Raw genomic sequence first — 22,969 nt, 5'->3', positions numbered from 1 at the left:
AGCTGTTGAACTCCTTCAAATTTAGGACTAACCTGGACCCACCCCCTGTTTTCTGGACCAGAAACACGTTGCTGACAAAACCCCACGGATGGAGTAGTGCTGGAGCTATGGCTCCTTTCCGCACAAGAGAATTGATCTTGTCCGTGATAAAACTCTGATCTCGTTGGGAAAAATAATTTGGCGTAGGTAACGGGCCCTGAATGGGGGTGTCGTACATCTCCAGCTTGTAGTCCTGAATGGTCTCCTGGATCCAAGCATATTGTGAGATCGTTTGCCAAACCTGAAGAAAAAACTGAATGCGTCCTCCCAATATGACCTCTGAATATAAAACCAGTCTCACCTGCATTCCCGGAGTCATGCTGGTTGGCCTGATTGCCGTTGAATCTGCCCCTGCGGAACCTATTCCGTGCTCGTCTGGAGGGGTAGAGGGAGGAGTTGGTGCCCTGATATCCTCCACACTGTTGCGGATATTGGCCTCTTGGGGCGCCTTGGTCTCCTCGGCCGAACGACCGCCCTCTATATCGTCCGGCCCAAGTGAAAACCGGATGGAAGGCACGTTTCAATGACTCCTGTGCCTTATCAAGACCACTGAAGGTCGCCAAGAATTTCGTGAGTTCCTTTAGGAACGGCTGGCCAAAGAGGAGGCCCTGAGCGATGGGTCCTGCCTCGGAAGTGGAAAATTCCGCAAGCTTGGAGGTTAGCTTCAGAAGGATGGATCGTCTTCTTTCGCTAGACATGACACAATTTGCGTTGCCTAGCTGGCATATGGCTCTTTGTGCCCATCCGATAAGCTCGTCAGCATCGATGGATGCCCCGGTTTCCTTGGCCCTGTACGCTATCTCGAGAATCTTAATGATGGGGCCCGACAAGTCCAGAAGCTTATCTTGTCATGACCGCCAAGCTCAGTTAATGCCTTTTTTCGAGTCATTTGAGTATTTCTTTAAATATGTTAGCATGGTGGGATCCACCTCAGGGGTATCAGCCACCTTCGCCGCCAGATCTGGTCTAGGGCATTCGGACTGCAGTCGAGCCCAGACGTCCTTGTTGTAGGGCCGACTGAGGCGCAACTGTACATAGTCCACCACCTCCTGCGACGGGAGCCAAGCCGTCGAATTGGGATGGATGATGTCAGCCGGCTCAAAATTTAGGACTCTGGGTTGAGAGGGGGTCTCTAAATGGTGTTTTTTCTTCTTTTTCTTGGCTGGCTTGGCCGCCTCTTGGTCATCAGACTCCTGGTCGGAGGATGTATCGCCAGGCTCTCCATCAAGAGAGTCAGAAGGGTCGGCCTGTGTGGGTGAAGCCTGATCTTTAGCCAATGAATCCGCAAGCTTTGCAAACTCCGCCTTATGAGGGTTAGCATCTTGCGCAGCGCTATACAGGAGGAGTAGGCGCAGCTGGAATCCATCCCTGCTGCAGTGCATACTTGTTAAGATGTCTCTTCAAGGGGGCAATAGCCCTGACCAAAGCTGTGTTCACCGGTTTCTGGTCCCCAGCATCTAATGCCTCTACCAGGTCCTGTTGCAAGGAACCCGCAGGATCAGCCTAATAATAGTATTCCTTCTCATACATATAATCTGCCATATTGGAGCACTAGTCAGCTAATTAATTAAACTTCAATTTAGTCAAGAGAGGAGTAATCCTCTAACCAAGTCCAGGACCTGGACAATTACGGGGGAGAGGTAAAACCCCAGGCAAGCCGGTAGCAACAAAAACCTCTCTTTAGATGTGGAGGAAGGGCTTGCCAAAACCGCTCTAGGCAAGGCCTATGCAAAGTGTAACGGCCCACTGCACACACGCAACAGAAGACGTAAGCTGGGGGCTGCGAACGGGCCCTTTCAAAATGGAAATTGAAGATGGATTTAAAGTTGGAGCCTTTTTCCCGCTACTCGATCTCCACTCTGAGATGCGGTGAAAGATTATGCTCCAAAATTGCCGCCACGCATGCGCGGTTGCGGCTGCCCATAGCGATATAAAGAGGATTGCGCGACGCGCAGTCCTCAACCCCTGGCTCCCTCTCCACAGGCGATTGTGAAAGGCGCAGTGCGCCAGGCAGGGGAGCCTGAAGCGCTTCCGGTCGCAAGCACTAAACTAGCAAACAAGGGGAAACAAGAAGCGCGATGAAAGCGGCCGGCCGGCGCTGCGCTGACAATCAAAAAATCCGAGCCTGCAACAGGCTAACCTACAGTAAGGTATTCCTCAATAAGCGCTACTGAAGAGCAAATAACAGTATTATGACAGTACTATACAGCGCGTTACCCAACACTATTAAAACACAGTTCTAAATCAAGCGCTACAAATTGCAAGTAACAATGGTAAGAGGCACTTAACTGGCAGCGGAGCAGCAAAAATAAGAGGAAGTGGTTGCCCCTGTTAGGACCTTTATATGATACACTCTATGGTTGTTATGTGCACTGAGTGCTCATGGGATTTGTAGTTTTTTGCGAATAAAGATTTGATTGGTTGCGGAAATAAAAGGCAAAGAAATGAGAAGCATAATCGGAGCCTCCGGTCCCGACATAGAATTCCCTGGCTACACTGTGACAAAATCTGCCACGCACCTGATATGGTGTGTTCTGTAATGGCTATATGAGCTTCGGTAACAAAATCATCTTAAACAGGGCTGCCCCATCAGTCAATAAGAGCAGCAACTGCTTTCCAATAGCTGCAATAGTCTCTGAATTGAGCGAGAATAGTACATACGTTTTCCTTCTTCCAATATACATACAACTGAAACCCTGTGAATCAATGGGTATCTGTTTCCTAACTGGGCTCCTAACTCATCCCCTACAGACCCAGGCCAATGGTGGATACATTGTTGATTTTGTACAATTTATTCTAAATCAACTGTATTTACTGAATTTCATGAACATTTTTAGGAGTTGATCAATGGTGAGTTCAAGGTCATACACATATAGTATGCGATCGAGTTCTCCCAGCTCAAATCCTATTGTCGGCCCCTCTCCAAAGCGTTCTTCCTCACCCAGCAGGAAAATAGTTCCATTACTAGAGCAAATATGGTCGAGAGGGGACATCTCTGTTATGTACCCCTATCCAAAGGGCAAGATTTTGAATGCACCGCATTGACCCCGACACAGCAATTTCACCCATGACAAGTATTTAGGCCTGAAATTAATTCTTTATAAGACTTGAAACAAATACCGCCATGCCAGAGAGTGAAAGGGTGTTGAAAGCATCTAGTGGCACCACAGCCTGCTCCTTCATTGTCTCAGTATGTACCATGCAGACAGAGTCTCCTCTGGATCAGCCACATGTCCTTCCAGTAAACAAACCTGGATGGGTCCACAATGACCAAACTTGTAATCAGCCAATCGAGTAATAGCCAGCACCTTTGCTAACATCTGAGTCTCAATATTCAATAATGATATGGGTCTGGGCAATGAACAGACCTCTGGAGTTTTACTGGACTTGGAGAACGACAATTGTGGCCTGCCTTAGGTTCTCAGACAGTCGCTCTCCTTTTTTGCAACTTTATAAATATTAAGTATGTGTACTGCTAATGTGCGGGACTGACTCTTAGAAGCCTCAACATGCAGGTTATTAAGTTCCAGAGATGTCCACCATTGTAAAGCTAGTAGGGCTTTCACTGGTATATTCTGAATAATGAGTTACGAAAGTATTCGAATTGGGACTCGTTGGTCAATACTTCTAATGCAGTAAAATAAAATCCACTTTCTACTACTTGTTTTTGTATCCAACTTGCATGAATGGTGATTTTATGTTCCCACTGCGTATGCAGGTATTAATACAAGAAAGTTTTATTCAATTTGATCAAAAATAACAAAAGTCATACAGCCAAGACCAGCAAACATATATTCAGCTTCAACCTTTGAGTGAGAAAGCTCACAAGCTTTCAGGAACAAGCTTATCAGGTCAGGGAGCAATTAGGCTCTCCACAATGAAATGCATTAAAATAGACTCCACATAACAAGCAAAGAACATCTTTTCAGCTGTGAATAATTATTTGGAAGTTAATCATATACAGAACTTAGAGGTACAAAATGTTCACAATAATATTTACCTTCAGTTTGAATTCAAGTTGTGGTAGAACAGAAAGTAGGAGATGGCTGTCAATATTGTAGAGCTCCAAAATCAAGTCAAAGACATGCTCCGACAGATCGCTAATAGACGTTTTCCCAAGCATCAAGACTTGATTAAAGAACTGGGAAAATAAAAAATGTTGCTTTATACTACATACTAATAAATGCAGGGCAGCAAATTAAATTGATAACCCGGAAAACAAAACATTTGTAATGAAAGCATCTATACGGCAAGGAATTCAATATCTTCCTCGTCCTACTCTGAAAATCTATATGTAAAATGAAATGCAAACAAAAAGGAATTTACATCTTCATTGTTTAACCTACGTACAGCACATAAAAAGCACATATACAGTATACCAGTCTGTATTTGATGTACCTTTCTATTCGATATCTGTAACAGGCTCATGCAGACACTGGTTCAATGAGAGTACAAACAGAATTAAGAAACTTCAGAATGCATAACTTTGTAACATGATGTTAAGAGAGGGGAAACTATATAGTAGTTGAGGAAAAATACAAGATGGTCAGGATTTGGGGCAGCACAGGTTTTGTTACAATTATATAGGAAGCAGTAGGAGTTATCCTGCAAAGCAGATATGGGTTGAAAGGTAAATTCTATGGGAAAATTAAGTTAATTTTACAGATGTGTTTTCAGGAAACCAGACGTAATGAGGATTAGATTCTGTAAAAATTTCTCTAGGAGATAACTGGGGAAGTAGAACCTCTCTCCTGAATTGCATTGTAGAAAGAGACAGGTGGTTCGAAATTGTGCAGTAGAAATCTGAAAGCCAATAAATACAGTTATGTTAAAGCCCTAGGAGTACTCTGGTTCATGAAGGAGTAAGTGTGGGTGTCTTGTTCTGGACAGTTTGAACGGTACATCCCTAACACACACTAACACACACACACACACCACCCCCCCCCCAAAGGTTAATGTGACGTTATAGTTATGTGACAATGCCTGCTGCAACATTACATTGTGAACAGAAAAAACATTTAAATTAACCTGTTCAAGTTAATTGAAATACTCAAATAAAAGCCCTGAAGTAAATATAACTCGCACTCCCACCATGCACACTGTTGCCATCAATGATGTAAATTGAGATTTCTGGAGTGATGATCAATAATGTCATAGAAAAGTCGAATGTATGGGGGCTGGGGGAGGAACAGGTGTGACTGTCTCCGCCAAGTGGTGCGTGCTAATCATTTGGGGAGAAACAGACATAGGCCACATGCAGAGAATCTGGACGACACTGGGCAGGACGGTAGCCAAGAGAAACAGAGTAATTATGGGGAGCCGCTCAGACTCTGCTGCTGGAGGTTTGGAAGTGAGATATAGATTGGTGCATGCTGGCAGAGAGGATGGTATGAAAAGGCAGAGGATGCCCCCAAAATGGGCAAAATCTGGAACAACTGGAACACCTACAGGGGCGATATATGCAGAGACCCCGTCCTACCCAATTCTGATGAGACATGCCAGAGAGTGCCGCAAACACAGTAAATATCAGGAGAGGAAGAAAGGGAGGGAGGGGACATGAAATTGACACTTGATGAGAGCTAAGGATGTGCAAAGTTACTAAATGTATGTAATATTTAAAATACCAATAAAAAGATAAGTTAAAAAATTGTGTTATACAAAATTTCATATTGATGTACTATGTGAGGGTATAAGCCTGAGAAAGGCTCAGGAAGTGTGTGTGTGGGCGGGGGGGCAGGACGTACCCGCTTGCCCAATCCCCTGGTCAGCTCCTTCCCTCAGCTATCAGCAGCACATATTTCCAGGCAGGGAATTATGCTCCCTACGTCCAGGTAAAATTTTTAATTATCATATTATAATCTGGACCAAACCAAAGGCATGCTCAAACGTAAATCACAGCAGTCAACTGGACTATACGTATCAGTGTCGCAAATCTGCAGTACTGATACAGAAAATTATGTTTTTGACCAAGGGGACATCATTTTGGGATTCCCCCTCCTACACCTGGCCTAGGGGAGCAGGGTATCCTACACTGCCCTATATGTGGTTTTACAAATCTTTTTTTAGTGCCAGGGGACTTAGTTCTCGAGTCCTAAAATGGCTGCCGCCACATCTTTGTTGATGCGGTGGCGGTATGTACACGTACACACACACACTATTATTTTTAGAAGTCATGTTGCAGGTAAAAAGGTAACTGCTGGATTTGAATAGGGGGTTGATTTGAGAATTCGGAAGAAGCCTTTCAATAAACCGGACGACTACGATGCAAAAAGATTTAATGGTGGTAGGTCTAAGCACAGAGAGCATGGGCAAAAAGGCCACACAAAAAAAAAAATGATACTCTACAGTGACTTTCTCGATAACCTCTAGATACAATCACATTCTGGAAAGGTAAAAACCAACCAACAATAACCAAGTCAATGTATACCTCTTGTTTAAAGCAACTGTAGTAATTAAACATGGACTTCAGTGGCCAGGCTGCAATTAATCACACAGGCAAGTAAGAGTTTGAATCTTAATTGACAAAGAAGGGACCATTCAAATAACCAGTTTCATATTTGTTTTTTTAGCCATCTCGATTCGGGCACTCAGATGGAATGTGTCTGAGAGTCTTGCAGTATGGCCGGTCCATATCACTCTACAGAAATGTCCTTGAGAGAACGCTTTAAAGATTAATCTATTATTGGGTGAAGTAGTTCATCCAATTTGGAGGGACAAAGAAGATTGGTCCATCTATAGAATTATGTTGCAGAAGAATGCTCAATCCAAAAAAGTTATTTGAGAAAAAAACAGCCTTTGTGATTTATGTTCTTGCGCCATAGGCCAATCCGTGATCACTGGGCAGTGTACAATGTGGCTAATGTTTAGCACTGGTGTCCAAGGGCCCCAGCACTGCTGCACTCCCCGTTGGACAATCAACTTCAAAAGTGGAGTAAAGCCAAGTGGTCAAGGTTTACACTTTGATGTAGTAGGCATTAGAAAAAGTAATTGACCATCAAAGTCAATCTCCAATAGCAGACAGCATGTTATTTATTCTCGTTACTAAAAAAGGGAAATCATTACTGTCAAAAAGTAAATTTAGAACTGCTGTTCAAGCAATCATAATCTCACAACTTCATGGTGTCAGTGCAGTTCTCCACAGCCTCCAAGCTAACTCCATTTATTGACACTACATGCAGCAGCACAATTCTTAAAAGCCCACCCTATCCTTATTACCATTTGCATCATCTACAAAGCTATCCAAACAGGCACCTACCTCCTGCCCATGTTGCTGAAAAGCTAACAGTTTCTGGTCACCCTCAGCACACCCACAACCAGGATACCATCAGACTGGTGATGAAATAGGCAACTGGCCTTCTCCATTAATGCATCTATGATCTGGAACAACCACCCCTTTCCACCAGGACTGCCTAAACCCTCCCCAATTAGGAAAGAACTGAAAACAAACCTTTTTAAAGACCACAACCAGCAACTGTTCACTTTCCTCTTCGAACCCAGCAACCTCACCAATCACAAGCTGTCTGTGTATTTGCCTTGGGCCCTGTTCAGTACTCTGCTGTGTTTCAGCTTGGTTTGCACACTATAATCGCATACAAACATAAAAGCTCTAATATTGCACAACAACCCATGTTTGTGGAACATGAATAAAAAGTCTGTTTCCATTTGCTAATAGGTCTCCTTATGGATAGATCAACTCTTAAAAAATTTCCTATAGACCTTTGTTATATAGAACCAATTCATGATTTTCTTAGACGATTCTGCTCAATGTATCGTCCCCACATTGCTATAAATGTGGGCTTCTTTGCTAACTATTCGTGTTATGTAGTTTTCACATCACTTGGAAATGGTAAAGATTTCATGCCTTCCGGTTTATTTAGGTAGAAAATGATTTGTTGTATTAACAGTATGAACTGGAATGGAGTTTGTGCCTTGAAGTCCTCCTTCCCAAGCTTGATGACAGAGGCTGATGTGGTAAGTAGGCCCCTTTAGAAAAGGGACAACTAGAATATGTCACTAGTGTTAAATATGCCGAACCCATTAGCAGAACTGGGAACTAACTTGGAAGCAGAGCAATGAGGACTGGACACAAACTAAAATGGTTTTATCTCATGTAATTTAAATATTTTCACAGAGCCTCCAATCAACCCAAACGTCTAGGAAATAGACAGAAACTATGACCCTCATTGCCTCAGATGCCAAGTCTCAAAAGCGTTGTATTAGTCCTATTGTCATTAAGTATGGTCGTGAAAACATAACATGCTTACGAGAATTGTGGCATGTACAATTGTAGTTAACCTTAAAAAGGCAATTTTTGCAAATTATGCAAGATAATCGGGGTGAGGGTGGGGCAAACATTACTTTTATGGTCTCGGTGCGGGTTTGCCCAGCAAAACTGTTTAATTGCTTATTGTTAAAAGACTGTTTGGGTCTTACTCGAGTCGAAAGTATCCATAGGATAAGTTATGCAAAGGATTGATTTATTAAGATGGGTCATCCTGAAATTTTCCATCACCCTGAGGCTTTGACCAAGGAGGATTTTCTCTGGACTAAAAAAGCTTTTGAAACCTGGAGGGCTAGGGAGAGGTTTCTACTGCTCATGGATAAGCAGTCTATTAAAGCTTTTTTTCTAGCTCAGAGCACCCTTTTAATTGAACCATATCTTTTACTCAATCGTTCTAATCACCATCGATTTCTATTAATCCACTTCAGCTTGAATGTAATACACTATTAGCTGTTTTCCTGGGTAGTTCATATGGCATTACCACCATCCCCTGTAGCTGTGATAACTGTTCGGCCCAGGACACTTTGCACTTTATTATGTTTGTACTTTCTACAAAAGATTAGAAACGCTTTTCGTTGCCCCATTAATTGCTGACAAACAGTTTGCCAAAGTTCGCCCAGCTCTGTTTTATTTGATGCTGCCACTGGATGAATTAACTTCTCTAAACATAGCTCATTGTTTATCGGGGGCAGCCTGCTTGAGGAAATCCCTATTTTCTGTTTGAAGTATATTCGCATCGGATGCTGCATTGTGGTTTCCTTTTATTGTGTTTTATTCATGTTTTTTTAACTGGCTATTTTGAAATGATCCTGTACTGTGTTCTTTTATGGTTTCATGTGATACCAAATGAAGATCAAATGAAATGAAAAAGATTATTAATAAAAAAAATATTGATCGATTCTCAACTGTGATGCCTTCGTAAACAAGATCAGTTAAGACTCCGTACTTGCATCGATGCCCTACAACTATTATGATAAATTGTGCAATCTGCTTGATGCAAATACAATTAGAAGTCCAAGAGCTAATTGGAAATTTGACCTAAGTGGATCCATGTGATGGAAAAAGGCTGGTTAATCCTGCATCACGAATAATGCATTTAAACTCTGCTTTTAAAAAAACCTAATGTTTTACCTGTTCACTTTACATCATAGTTAATATTTGCACCATGAAAACTGTACTTTTTTTACCTGTATTTTATATTGTGTACTTTTATGATCTTATCAATTAAGTATCGAATAAAGTGATTTGACTGACTGACTGAATATTCAGAACCATTATCTCCTATTCAAATTACACTGACAGTATGGAGGAGTGTTCTTTCTTAGGGATCAACAAAAGACTGCAAGATAAATCTTTGCCAGAAGGTTTGGTAAAATGCCAAAAAGCAAAACTTGTGCTTCTGCGAGGACAGAGTTCATTATGGTGTCAAGTAAATTTCCAAAAATCTGTGCAGAGAAAAAAGTGATTACCTCTCAGTGTAGAATGGGTTCTTCTGGAGGAGCAAGAATGTTAATGGTGATTCAGTATTTCAAGTCTCCCTCTCGGATGGTGAGAAAAAGTGGCAGCTTCTGTTGACATAGGGGATCCCTGCCATTTGTAGATTCAGAACCTTAAAGTCTAGGTCAGCTGGAATATTCCCAGGGCTTGAAAGTCTTCTATAGAATCTAATAACAGCTCTGACCTTTAGAGCTAATCTGGAGCTCTTCAAAATATATATATTTATTGAAGAGCACAATGTACACTGTGGTCGGAGTCTCCTGGCACTAGTGACAAACCCAGACAGAAGGAGAAGGCTAGATTTACGTGGAGAACAGCTTAATTATCAGTGCCTTCCTGAATTTTAGCAAAGGTGTGAAGTATTCTATCTCCAATGGAATTCCATTCAAGAGAAGGACGACCTGGACATGGAAGCCCCATTTAGTAAATTTGGTATTGGAATTTCAAAGGTAGCTTTGTGCACTGACTTAAGATTACGAGCTGTTTCATGGTATATTCTTTACATCAAACAAGGAGCTTTGAAGATAACTTGTGTACGCAGGTTGTTACATTAAATTGGTTAGGCAAAATACCTAAGCGTTGGACAAATATTAAAAAAAGGGTGGAGGGCGCCTCAGCACAACGATGCGGATACAAAGGTCAAGGTGCCTAATTAAATTAGTGATGTCCTTTAGGATAATAAAGGCTATCCATTAGAGAACCATCTCTTTAATATTAAGACTATTCAGTTGTAACAGGATCTTATGGTTGATAGTGTCAAATGATGCGGACCGGTCTTAAGAGTATTGCTACTCATGAATTTCCCTGTCCGCAATCATTCTTGGGTCATGCATGGCAGGAATAATAACAGATTCCGTTTTAAAGCCTAGTCAAAACCCTGCCTGAGAATCCTAGATGATGTTCTCTTCTACAAAAGAATGTAGTTGTATAGTGACCGCCTTCTCGAATATCTTGGCTAAAAAATGCGAGAATTGATACAAGTCAGTAGTTAGCGGAGTTTCCATGGTCAAGGGGAGACGACTATTTAGGATAATTTTAATTATAGCTTTTGTGAAGGATAAGGGGACCTTGACTGTCTCAAAGGAAGTGCTGATGACATACATGACCAGAGAAGCGATAGTGTGCTTAATACTTATCATATGGGCCAGACAGCTGTCTAATGGAGAGCCAGAAGGCTGGCTGGTAGCAGCTTTTGGCTATCCGCTTCAGTGATAGAAGGTAGAAAAAAAACAGATGTTTTTTATGCAATTAAATATTACATTCTTCTACTTTGTCTAAGGGGAGAGCACCAAATTTAAGATCATCCCTTATATTCTTCACTTTACAGTAATAAATGGTCAATCTATGGAGAGAGAATGACGTTACAACTGGAGGCTATTGGGTTTTGTAGTTATTATTATTAAAGAGTTTATTGAGCGCAACACCTACTCCAGAGTGTTCTGACGCTAGTAGTAAAATCTGCACCCATAGAAGAAGCACTTAGAAAGCAGACCCCAAAAAACAAGTTTTGGGGCGTTTTTCAAAAAGCGAGATGTCCCGAGTGGCCTGTAGTTGAGGCGGAAAGAGCATTCCACTCCTTGGCAGCCAGTCAGGAAAAAGAAATGCCGCCCCATTTCTTCCTTTTGAACAGCGGAGTGACCACCAACAAAGAATTGGAGGGCTGAAGAGATCTGGTCAGATTATATGGAATGAATTTGTTGGACAGATTTGAAGGCCCTTACGATGGCAAGGTCTAGGAGTTAGGACTAAGCCTCTGAACCGGACAAGATCTTTCACAGTTAACCAATGTAGCTGTTTTAGGGCTAGCTAAATAAGAGCTCTCCTGGGGAGACACAACAAAGGTTGGGCAGCAGGGTTCTGTACTAATTGCAATCTCCTGAGGACGTAGGCAGGGATCCCCCCCAGTAGAGTGAGCTGGCGTATTCAAACCTGGAAGTGATCAAAGCCTAGATCAGAATTTTTGCTGCTTAAGTTAAGAGGAAGCAAGTACATGAACATTTACAAAATTTTTAGCATGCCAAAACAGGTACCTAGTATCCCAGCCACCTGAGGCACAAAAGACACATTTATCAAACTGCGCCCCCAGATTACGCATTACCACAGCCTGAGGGAGTGGGGTAGGAACATCCTGTGGCCACATGTTGTTGTACCAGGTCGGGGAGCAGGATTTCGATCTTGCAAGCATTACATTGGAGACTATCACGCATCCATTGAAATACAGCAGACAGGCTTAAAACTGCTGATGGCATTGGGAGATTTGTGATCTAGTGTGAGTAAAAGTTGCATATCCTCAGATGATCTTGGAGAGTTCTTGAGATCAGTTCTGAACCTTTAGTAATATACTCTTAACTTTACTCAAGCCCCTAATTTTATAAGGGCATCTGTGTCTAGTATTCAAGTGTATTTTAGCTATTTTAAGTTTTGCGCCAAGATCTTTTCAAGAGTTTAAGCTTCTCTTTCTGTTGGGAGGGAGTGTAACAAGAGCAAGAGAGAGATTTGTTTTTTTGCTATTTTCTTTTGACATGGGCAAATTTCTGCATTTCATTTAATGATGTCCTGGACTCCAAAATTAAAGATTCTTCATCAATGGAGGGAGTAGACGCCTTGTAGCAAATTATTTGTAAAGGCAGGCTTATGACCAGCTTCCAGACGTGCTTTCTGGCGGCATTATGATCTTTCTTTAAGCCTGTAATAAACATAATAAAAAACAAATATTCATCCAATTGGGTTCCTATATGCTATTAACTTAATTTCGGCCCATGTTGGTTAATATGAGATCGAGCATATGCCCCCCTTTGCGTAAGCACTTATTAACCAACTGGTTTAAGTCCAAGGAGCTGAAAATATTAAGGGTCTTCGAACTGGTTGCATTCTCCTGGCTTCCTGCACATATGTCTAAATCACCCAACATATAAAGAGAGATTGGTTATAATGGATTAACTCTTCTAGCCAATTAGCGTAGCTCAAAAAAACTTGAGGGGGAAGATATGTAAGGAAAGCAGCCAAGAGGGTGCCTTATTTTAGTTTGGAGACTGGAACAGATGGTGTCATCTCTGTTAAAATGCAGGAGTTGTTTCACATTAACTGTTATTGAAAAATTAGGACCACCTCACCTCCTGGCCATGTTTATCGATTTTGTGATGTAGATACTATAAATGTTCTAGGAAAGATTTGAAATCCTCCAATACCCAGTTCTCTGGCATATAAAGACGGCTGAACTGTTTATTAGTAATAAAAACATTTATAAGCGCGCTGTTTTTATTTGCTGTGTGGCTATTATATAGGCTTGATTTGATCTTATTGTGAGATTTACTTGCCATTAGATAATGTATGAAGTATGTTTTGGCTACTTTTAGCAGAGTGGTAAACAGCCAATGTTCACAGTAGTTTTACTACTAAACATAAAAAAGACTTTTTCCTCACAAGGTTAATGTTTCCATTAGGAAACCTGGGTCCACAAAGAAGTACATAAACAGAAGTTCAAAGTCAACAGTATGCGTGGATCACGGTCACCATAAAGAGGATGAAGAGAAAAGGCACTAACTAGGAAGGGAAAACCACCTCAACCCAAGGAACATATTGTGGGACTATGAAGGCTTGTGGGTGCCTGTGTTTATGTTCAGTTCCCTTTATGCATTTGTTTTAATAATGGGTTGGTAGACATGTTACCATTTAATGTTGTTCTATCAGAGGTAATAAAAATGGTGGCTTAACTGCAAACTCTGAGGCTTGGATATCGCAACCCGTTTTTGGTGGCACTATACATGGAATCTTGGGCAAATCACTATATTAATAAAAAACATTGAGTAATGTAGATGTGCCTTTTTATATCTCGCCTATAGACAGCACATGCGCTGTCTGATACAGATTTGCTGTTTCTACACAGTGGGCTTATAACTTGCCCACAGCATGCCATTCGTTGTTTTCATTCTCACTCTCATTTGATAGCATTCTATTTCTTATCCCCCTAGGCTTCCCTACCTTTTTAGCTCACAGTCTGACAGACAGCACGACTGTCTGATTTGCTAAAGACATATTGGGGACATTCACAAAGTTGACCTAGAAATGCATTCTGCTCGTTGCTTGCCATTGGCTTTGTGGTTTGTAACACATGTTTTCTTGCTTTCCATTTGCTGGCTTGATTTGTTTTAGGCTGTCCAGCTTGAGATTGAATCTTTCCATGCCCAATCATTATTTACAGTATCCTTCCGAGTTCTTCCCTTCTGTAAACAGACCGGTAAATCTCATTCTTATCGCGTCACATTTGCTGTGCATTCAAATAAAAAGGTCAAATGTCAGGCACTGTCATCCGAGGCGCTTGCTTACTTTTCTTTCTCCGACTTCAAAGTGAGAGGATTTATGTCAATCTTGGTGGATACTGGGGGTAGGAAGGAGTTTTTTTCTAGCACATGACAACATTTAAACAAACTGTCTAAGTATTTTAGAATATTTCAGAATTAGGAAGACAAATGAAGCACATTTTTTGTGATTTCTGAAGCGTGTTGAAAACAAATACTTTAATATGATCAAAACAAATCATTACACTAGGTGATGTATTTTCACACATTTTCGCCTTTGCACCTTATAGTTGTATTAGTAAAACTGTAGGTCTGATAATGTAATGGTCATTTCAATGGAAATTATGGTCTGTAATGACAGTGTGTTACCACACCATAAATACTCACCTCTACTCCACACCACACCACTGCACTCTTCTCTGCACCACTCCAATTTATACCACTCCACGCCACTGTACCCAGCACACCACTTAACTCTACGTCTCTCTACTTTACCCTGTACCACTCTATTCTATCCCAATGCATTCTTTGCCATTCTACTCTATGCCAATGCATTATTCGCCACTCTACTGTACACCACTTCACTCTACACCACTCCAGTCTAGGCCACACCAATCTACTCTGCACATTTCTACTCTACGTCATTGTACTTTACGCCACTCTGCAATACTGCACTCTTTGCCCCTGCGCTCTACACCAATCCACTGTATGACGCGCTAATCTACTCCCCACCACTGCACTCTACACCACTTTACTCTATGCCACCGCACTCTACTCTTAAGCACTGTACATGTGAAAGCGTAAGGTGAGCAGCGTCCATTTTATGAGTGCAAGTAAGAGATAGGACTGGTTTTAATATGCTGACATGTGAATCACAGGTAGGTAGAAAAGCTCCCTTTTGCAGGTCTTTGACTGTATTAGCATATTAAAACCAGACCAACTGGCTTTGTCAATATTTGTCTTTTATGTGGTAATGGCTGCTGGCAGGACGGCTCGAATTAGAGTATTGGGGGCATAGCTCCCAGTAGTGTTAGGGGACGGACAGGCGCAGACAGGATTGCCTTTGGCGCACCTGCCATTATATGGCCCAGTCATGGCAGGAACCTTTGAGGCCGGAAATGTGTAGCGTCTCTGCCCTGTATCAAGCAAAAACCGGCAAAACAATGTAATACTGCCAACAAAAGTAATTAAAATATTAAAGCGAAACCAAAATTACCAAACCTCAAGCCAGGTAATATCGGAGGCTACATGGAAAATAAATAAGAGTCACAAAAATAAACTAAGTATTGTAACTGCCAGTACAGTGAAATGGGTGAAGTACTGTCTCCCTTAAAAGCGTAGAATTCCTTTCCCGCGATTTGATGCTGCTGCCTACTGGGCGCTATTTCCTTGCGGGTATCTCCAGTTCTCTAAAGGAAAACACGCTTCGAATGAAAGGCATTTGTCTTTCAAAATTGGCTCATCCTATATGTGGTTGAAAGAAAATTTAAAAAGTGCCTTCATAATGGGTCTGCTGGCCTGCACCAAATAAACCCCACACATGAGTATGAACCGGATAGGCTGAAGAGGGAAAACAAGAAGAGTGGCCTACTGCATAAGGGCTTGGTTTTACAGCCTTGAGAAACAATTTCCTGAACTGACATTAGGTAGCAGACTACAGACAAGTTGGATAAAAGTAAGACAGGGCGTATATGTTACATGAATAGGGTCAACCATGAAGTAAAATCACAGTAGAGAGAATTGCTTATTTTTGAAGTGATGTGCTCTACTTTTATTTGGGAAAAGTTTTTAAACGGCTGAACTCATGTTAACATTATTTTAAACTTTCACTTCCACTTCTATCAAGTGTCTAAATCACTGGGAAAACGTTGGTATTCAAACTTAGTTTCTTAATTGTGCTTTTCAATCCACCTTGCAGCCATTAAAACTCATTTCAGAACTCAGAATGCATAAAAACAATGCTGCGAAGGAATGACTCACATTAAGCTCACACAAACACAAAAAATACTTTCTCTTCTGGAATTATGCAATTAATTTCCGCATAATACCTTAGATCCAGATGTAGGTTGTCTAAAACTTAAGGCAGGTCAATTTCAACACCATCATAGACAACACTGACCAACGTACATTCAAATTGTCACAAACTGTAGGTCGCAATTGGACAGATTGGCCATTCCCAGGGCGTTCCTGTCTTACTGTAGTAAGTCAATGCCTAATAATTTGGACGCTATCACCATACAGAAGTCTTAACAGTTAAGGTCATAGGTGCGCCCAGGTCTTAGTATGCAAGATTAAGGATGTATTGAGATTAAGTACATGCCATGGTCTTGAACTCTAGCATAAACTATCTGGTGGTCGGGCCACTGCAGCCAATGGGAGTTGCTGTCCAACTGGTCAAAGCTTCCTCCATACTGAAAACACCCAACAAAGAGACACTGGATAACAAAGATCACTTACTAAAAATAAGTGACTATCACTGGGGTGACAATAAACTAACCGGGATCCAAATCAAGCTTCCTCAATAGACTTGAGCGACAGCATCACTTCTACCCCAGAATGAAATTCTGATAAGCACTTAACATTCTGCCACAATATTCTAAGAGACAGTTCTCAATATTTCCTGCATAGTATAGTATTTGCAGGGACATTATTTTCCTGAAACATCAAGTTGAAGATAATTTTTCTTTAAGTGCAGTACTGTGACATGCATTTACTTTCTGACATAGTATTTAGATTGCATTTCTTTCCCAACACCAGCCTTTAGAAAAAAAGCCAAATGAAAAATATATAGCAGCAAGGAGTAACTCAGCGAGAAAACCACAGTGACAGATAATCATTGAAATGGAGAATGGCGGCATGGAAAAAGGTTTCTGAAATGCTCATTCTGAACACGATCTCAATGAATCACAAACGGAGATGTGCACCCTTTAATAACACATATATGCAAAATTCTTACTTACATTAGTGATGTACGGTTCAATGGACTGGGCTGTTCTCTTCAACAGAGCCTTCGCCAGGTCATACGCTTGTTTATTTAAATTCTGAAAAATAAAGTCTCTTGATTATCAAAAATACCTTGACTGTATCTCAATATGACACAATCGATTACCATCTCTGCCAACAATTTCCACTTTTTGACTCATCAGAGAAAACCAATAGCAAACAAGAGGTATTCTAGAAAAAGACTTATTCAAATAGACGGTCGCAGATACCCAACATATGAAACTAGTGAGGCGAGATGATAAGGTTGAAGAAGATTTAGTGGCTTGGAATGGGATGATCAAGAAGATTAAGGAATAACAAGACACTGGGACTCCCCAGGAGTCCACAAGGAACAGTATGGACAATGAGGATTAAGTTGTAAAAATAATGTTCCATAACACTTTACACAGTGCAAAGATGCATGACAACACTGTACTGTGATGTCTTTTACCTGTGTTCACTACTGGTTGCAACAATGTTTATGAGTTTGACTTTGTAAAACTCAATAAGATTTTTTTTTTTTACAGAATTGCAAAAAGATATTTTGCGATAGCTGCACAGGATTTGTATATGTTCTGCCTATAGAAATATGTCAAACACTCAGATATTTTCCTACAGTGCAAATGTAACTGTTAGTAGCTCAAGTTAAACACAGAGATGGCATTCCACATGTAGTCATCTTAACGGTTTCAGATCAGCAGATTTAATAAACAAGAGAAAATCCTGCCACAATGACCCTACTGGGTAAATAAAAAAGGTTGCACATGAGACACAAGACATATTACCTTGATAGTGGAATTGCCTGTGCCACAAAATCCGAAATCCAAGAGTATTACAAGCTAAATGAAGGCTCTCATGACAAACCCCTGGAGCCTGTGCTTTGATTAGCCAGTCGTCCACGAAGGTGAACAGATGTATCCACCCGTGCCCCTTATGTTACATCCAGTTTCAAAATGCTTTTTCCAAAAAGCAAGATTGCAGTACAGCATATGCTAATTAGTCAACAGCAGAGTTGCTGTAATGGAGGAGAGTAAGCCATGAGTAAGGGACCAGAATAGGAGCCCTTTGCAACTATGCAAGTATTATGAAGCACCATATACATCCTTCAATATGATACAACATTGTGAATATATTTTCGTCTTACTAGGTCATCCTGCAATCCCTCTCTGCAATTGTTTGGTAAACTTATTTTACAACTCTTAGCACTAGGAGGAGGGGAGACAGCATAACAAAATAGGTTTCAAACAAATGCATTCAGAGATTAATACATGCAGAAAACATGCAGAGGGGCCCATGTGACAGGCTAACAAATATCTGCAATGGAAAGCTATCCTTGCAAAGCCACACGTGCTACCGTTATGCTGCTGGAATGAGCATAAACTCAGATTAACCTGTGCTCCTTTAATGTTGTAAAAATTCTTGGCACAAAGAATTCATCTAAAGTGGCTTTAGCTGCTTTGTTGCCTGGAAAAAGACAACCATCTGACATGAAGAGATGCTTAGAGACAGTGTCCATTTCCGGGAAAATGTCAAAGCTACAAGGACTTCTAAATTGTGCAATGTTTCTTCAGCTTAAGAAACATGTGGTCTAAACTGAAACATAGGAAGGGCAATCTCTTGAGTTGAGTGAAATTCAGTTAGCAACTTTAGAATGAAAAAGGGCAGAAAAGTTGCACACGGCTAAGTTGAGGTAAAATTACGGTCATTGAATTTTCTGGTGAAAAAATTAAAACAATATTTAAAAATATAGAAACACGAAGCAGCACTGTAACGCAGACCTACGTTTTGAAAACAAATTAAAGGATGCAATTCGCACTGGTATAACACCTCATAGAGAATAACAATTGCACTGTTAGTTAAAGGTAGCCAAGAACCTTGACAACTCCAACATTCAATAGATCAATTAACTAATTCCAGTAATTTATTCAAGGAAGTGGGCTAACAATTAAAACAGTGTTGCCGTTCATAAGGCTGTTTCTTTAAGAATTTAATGAGGATGGGCAACTAGTATTACAAGGAAGTAACTTTTCTTCTTCATCATGGAATGTTCATTAATAATTATAAACGTTAGAACCGCAAATTCATTCTTTCCTAAGAAAGTACGCTGCACGAGAAAAAGATGGAAGCAAAAACAAATTAATAATCAATAATTTTAATGACATACCAGTGATATACCTTGGTTAAAAAAATGCTTGCACTCAACAGATGTAGAGTGGACACCAGCCATGCAAACCATCCATTATGGACTGCTGCAAATTGTTGGATTTCTTTGTGGGTGATACAAAGCAGCTTGAAAGTGGATCTTCTGGCAAGCGGTAACCAATGTAGGGCCCTTAAGGCAGGGGCGATGTGGGTTTGTGGCATATGTAGGAGTAGTCCGATAATCCAGCAGCAGAGTTTTTAATTTGTTGTACTTGTTTCATAGGTGATAGAGGTGATCCATGGTAGAGGCCATTGGAAATATCAAGTTTAGACAGTACAAGAGATAGAAGCTCGGACCTTGTGTGAAAACACTGGGGGGAAAGGTTGGAGGCATGTCACAGCGTTTTCATAGGAATGACGTTTGATCTTGCTAACTTATTCACTTGAGAATTCATTAATAGCTTTGAGTCCAGGTTTTTTACCTCCTATAATACTTTAGGAGGTGGCCCTATATTGTCACGCAATGTGGAGATGGGTCATCATTTTTCTAATTACAACAGGCGAGTATCTCAATTTCGGATGCATTAAATTTGAGATGGCTCCATGTCACCCACTGATCAGCGGCTCAGAGCCAATTGAAGACATATTTTTATGTCATCTGCATAATTATAGCAGGTGAACTGAAATTCATTGATGACTTCATGTAGATGATGAAAAGGATGGGTGAGATGATATAACCTTGAGGAACCCCTGCTTTTATGATGTAGGGTTTGGATGAAAGATGAGTATGGATGACATTCGTTCTGTTTTAGAGGTAGAATGTCATCCAGTCGAGAGCAACCCCCTCTATGCCGGCTCTGCGGAGTCTTTGGATTAGAGTGTAATGATAAACGGTGTCAAAGGCAGCTGAAACGTCCCAGAAACTGCAGCAACCCGGTTGGGTTCTGATGTGTTTTTTAAGGTCATTACAGATGACAATTAGGGCAGATTCTGTGTCGCTTCCTGGACGGAATACTGTTTTGAACTTGGAAAGTATGAAATAAATGGAGACATGTGTGTCAGATGCTCTATTAGTTTGCCGAGGAATGGTCCTTTTGAACTAGGTCTGTATTTGTTTGGCTCTGAGAGTCCAGGTTTGTTTCTTTAATAATGGGTACATGCATGCCTTTTTGTGTCTTCTGGAAAAACTCGTTGTCAAAGAATGACTGACGATTGTTCTGACCGGTGTAGCTGTAGAGGTTGGTAAAAGAATGTTCTTGAAGATTAGTGGTGGACAAGGGTCAGAGGGGCGCAGACATCTGGTTTGCTTGTTTTGACATTATCCATAAAATCGCTTTCTAATAGTAGTTTGAAGGAATACAGAGGCAGGGTTAACCTACCCTTGGGGGGTATTGTTTTAAGAGGGCTTGTACTGGTAGTTTTCCTTTGGCTTAAATAGGAATCTAATAGGTCTGCTTTGGTAGTGTAATGATTTGCCCGTTTGTCAATAAATTCTTGGGAAATAGGATAGTTTCCTACTGTGTGTTTAGGTTAACAAAATTCTGTGAGAATTTAATAACATTTATTTGCACATTTTGCATTCTGAATTCGGTTTGAATAGTAGCCTTTTCTAGATTTTTTGATAGATGACTTGTATATGCTGTTGTATTTGTGTAGGCAAAGTTTGCCTTGTATGCTATTTGTTTTGAGTCAGGTTTGTTGCAGCTTTACAATTTTTTGTTTATTCTTTTTTAGTTCTCCATTCACCCAAGGTGCCAATTTTCTTTTGACATGTTGTTTTTAGTGGAATTAGGATTTCAAAAGCTTCTAGGTGCCACTCAGTTTTTGAACCAAACTTATTGTGTCCAGATCTGTGTTGGATGTTACTTGTGTTTCCAGGTCCTCAACATTCCGTTTGTCCCAAAGTCGATTTGTGCTTGTTGGACAGTTGGCCTTAGATGTGGAGAGCTGTGGTGTCTTGTGCTGGAAAACAACCAGATGGTAGTCTGACCACGTGACTGGAGTAATCCTTAAGAACGTGACTAGTTCTGTATTGGAAAAAATGACATCTAGAATGTGTCCAGTGATTTGTTTGGGTTTAGGAATGATCTGATGTAGTTTCAGTGTGTCTAGGTTAGTAATAATAGGTCTGGAACAGGGCATATTAGGTTTATCAAATCATATGTGCAGGTCACCATGGATGCGTAGGATAGGTTGTAGTGTTAGAAGGTTTGAAACTATGTCTAGAAAAGTATCAGGCAATCTTACATTGCTAGGTAGTGGTCTATAAAGAAGGAAAGATGGTATAGGTTTCCATCTGGTGATGAGGGACTCACAGTCTTGTATGGAAACGACCCCATGAGATTTAAGGTTTCCTTGAAAATAACAGCTAGTCCGCCTTCTCTTTTGCTTCTGAGATGATGTGTGACTATTTCTATAGCCCAGAGGAACAGGTTTGCAGTACTGGAGTCATGTCACCTCCCAACCATGATTCAGTTATGAAGAGCATGTCGGATTGTGTGTCCGAGTAGGTTGTAGATGTGATGCTTAGGGGCGTGGCCCGGCGATCAGCAAGATGGCAGCACAGTAGTGTTGCTGTGCCGGCCGCCGAATAATATCCTTCGATGATCCGGCCTCTACCTAGCCATCTACCGAAACACCCTGTGCAGGCTTGCTACTGACTTCGAGGGCGCAATGCCGATGTGCTTATTTCTGGCATAGCTGCTCCAGAAGGTGGTGGAATGCTAGCGGCGCACTCTGGACCCGTGTCAATGGCGGCAGCATGAGGTCGGAAGAGTGGACTCCCGAGGTCCCTAACTGCGCACGAGAGATCAGCTGAGGAGTTTGGGGCAGACCGGAGGGTGGCGTACGTGGCAGTTTTTACAGCGGCAGCGCCGGGTGTGTCCCTGATGACGGGGGGGGAGCCCGCACCAGCTGATGAAGTAAGTGAGCACAGGGCCCGCACAGCGCGACCAGTACGCTCCGGTACACGAGCGGCCGGTGCTGGCCCAGCAGGTAGGCCATGAAGCCGGCAGATGTTGTACTTGCGGAGCCCACCCACACGGCAGACCAGTACTACTGGGGGCCCCCCAGTTGACACCCCTCCCCCCCCCCCCCCCCCAGACCCTGCAAAGTCGCTCCCAATGCAAGCGAGTGCCCTATTTACAGCACGCTGCACAGTGAAGATGCTGCCAAGAGCCTCCGTGGTCCTGGACGCTGTGCTGGAATATTGCTGCACCACATTAGGGCCTAGAGAAACAAACCAGCAGCGTGAGGAGTGTTTACAGTCCTCACCTCGCATGGCCACTTGATTGCGCCCCCCTCGCCATTGTGAGAGCTGGCACATTAGCGCATGGGACTTGTGGCCTCATTACTGTTGTGGATGTCATTGGTGTGGTGATTTATCGAACTGTGATATTAGAGGAGATTTACACAACACGGTGGCTCCACCGTTACGCATTGCTACTTATGGGCCCAGGTCACCTCCAACCTTACTCCTAGAGGCAGATAATTCGGGGCAATTGGAGAGTACGCTACAGCGTTGTCTATTACGATAACATTGCGTGCTGAGCCTTAACCACACTGCCACTAGTCGTCTGGATAGCGACCTAGGTGCATACGCCCCGCCACGCAGCGTGCGGCACTGTGTTCCACCTGCGTGGTGCCCCCCCCAGTTGCGGTGCACAACATGGGTAAACTGGAGAAAAACCAGCCACGACTCACATTTGAATTGCGCAAGGGCGGCAAGTCC

At 41.8% G+C, this 22,969-nt stretch overlaps 1 protein-coding gene across 2 annotated transcripts in view; it reads right to left on the bottom strand.

Annotated features, from left to right (window-relative positions):
* Positions 1-22,969, bottom strand: part of PDS5B (PDS5 cohesin associated factor B) — an 802,561-nt gene that overhangs the window by 631,322 nt on the left and 148,270 nt on the right. For both annotated transcript variants that reach the window (XM_085621687.1, XM_085621686.1), the window contains exons 7-8: positions 17,076-17,156; positions 4,040-4,180 (exon numbers count right to left, since the gene is read on the bottom strand). In XM_085621687.1, coding sequence (XP_085477813.1) covers positions 4,040-4,180; positions 17,076-17,156 — 222 coding nt within the window. The remainder of the gene's footprint in view (positions 1-4,039; positions 4,181-17,075; positions 17,157-22,969) is intronic.

Source organism: Triturus cristatus, chromosome 8 (genome assembly GCF_964204655.1).
Source record: "Triturus cristatus chromosome 8, aTriCri1.1, whole genome shotgun sequence".
NCBI classification, from domain to species: Eukaryota; Metazoa; Chordata; class Amphibia; order Caudata; family Salamandridae; genus Triturus; species Triturus cristatus.
Note: the sequence above shows the minus strand (reverse complement) of the source record. Positions and strands in the feature narration are given on the sequence as shown.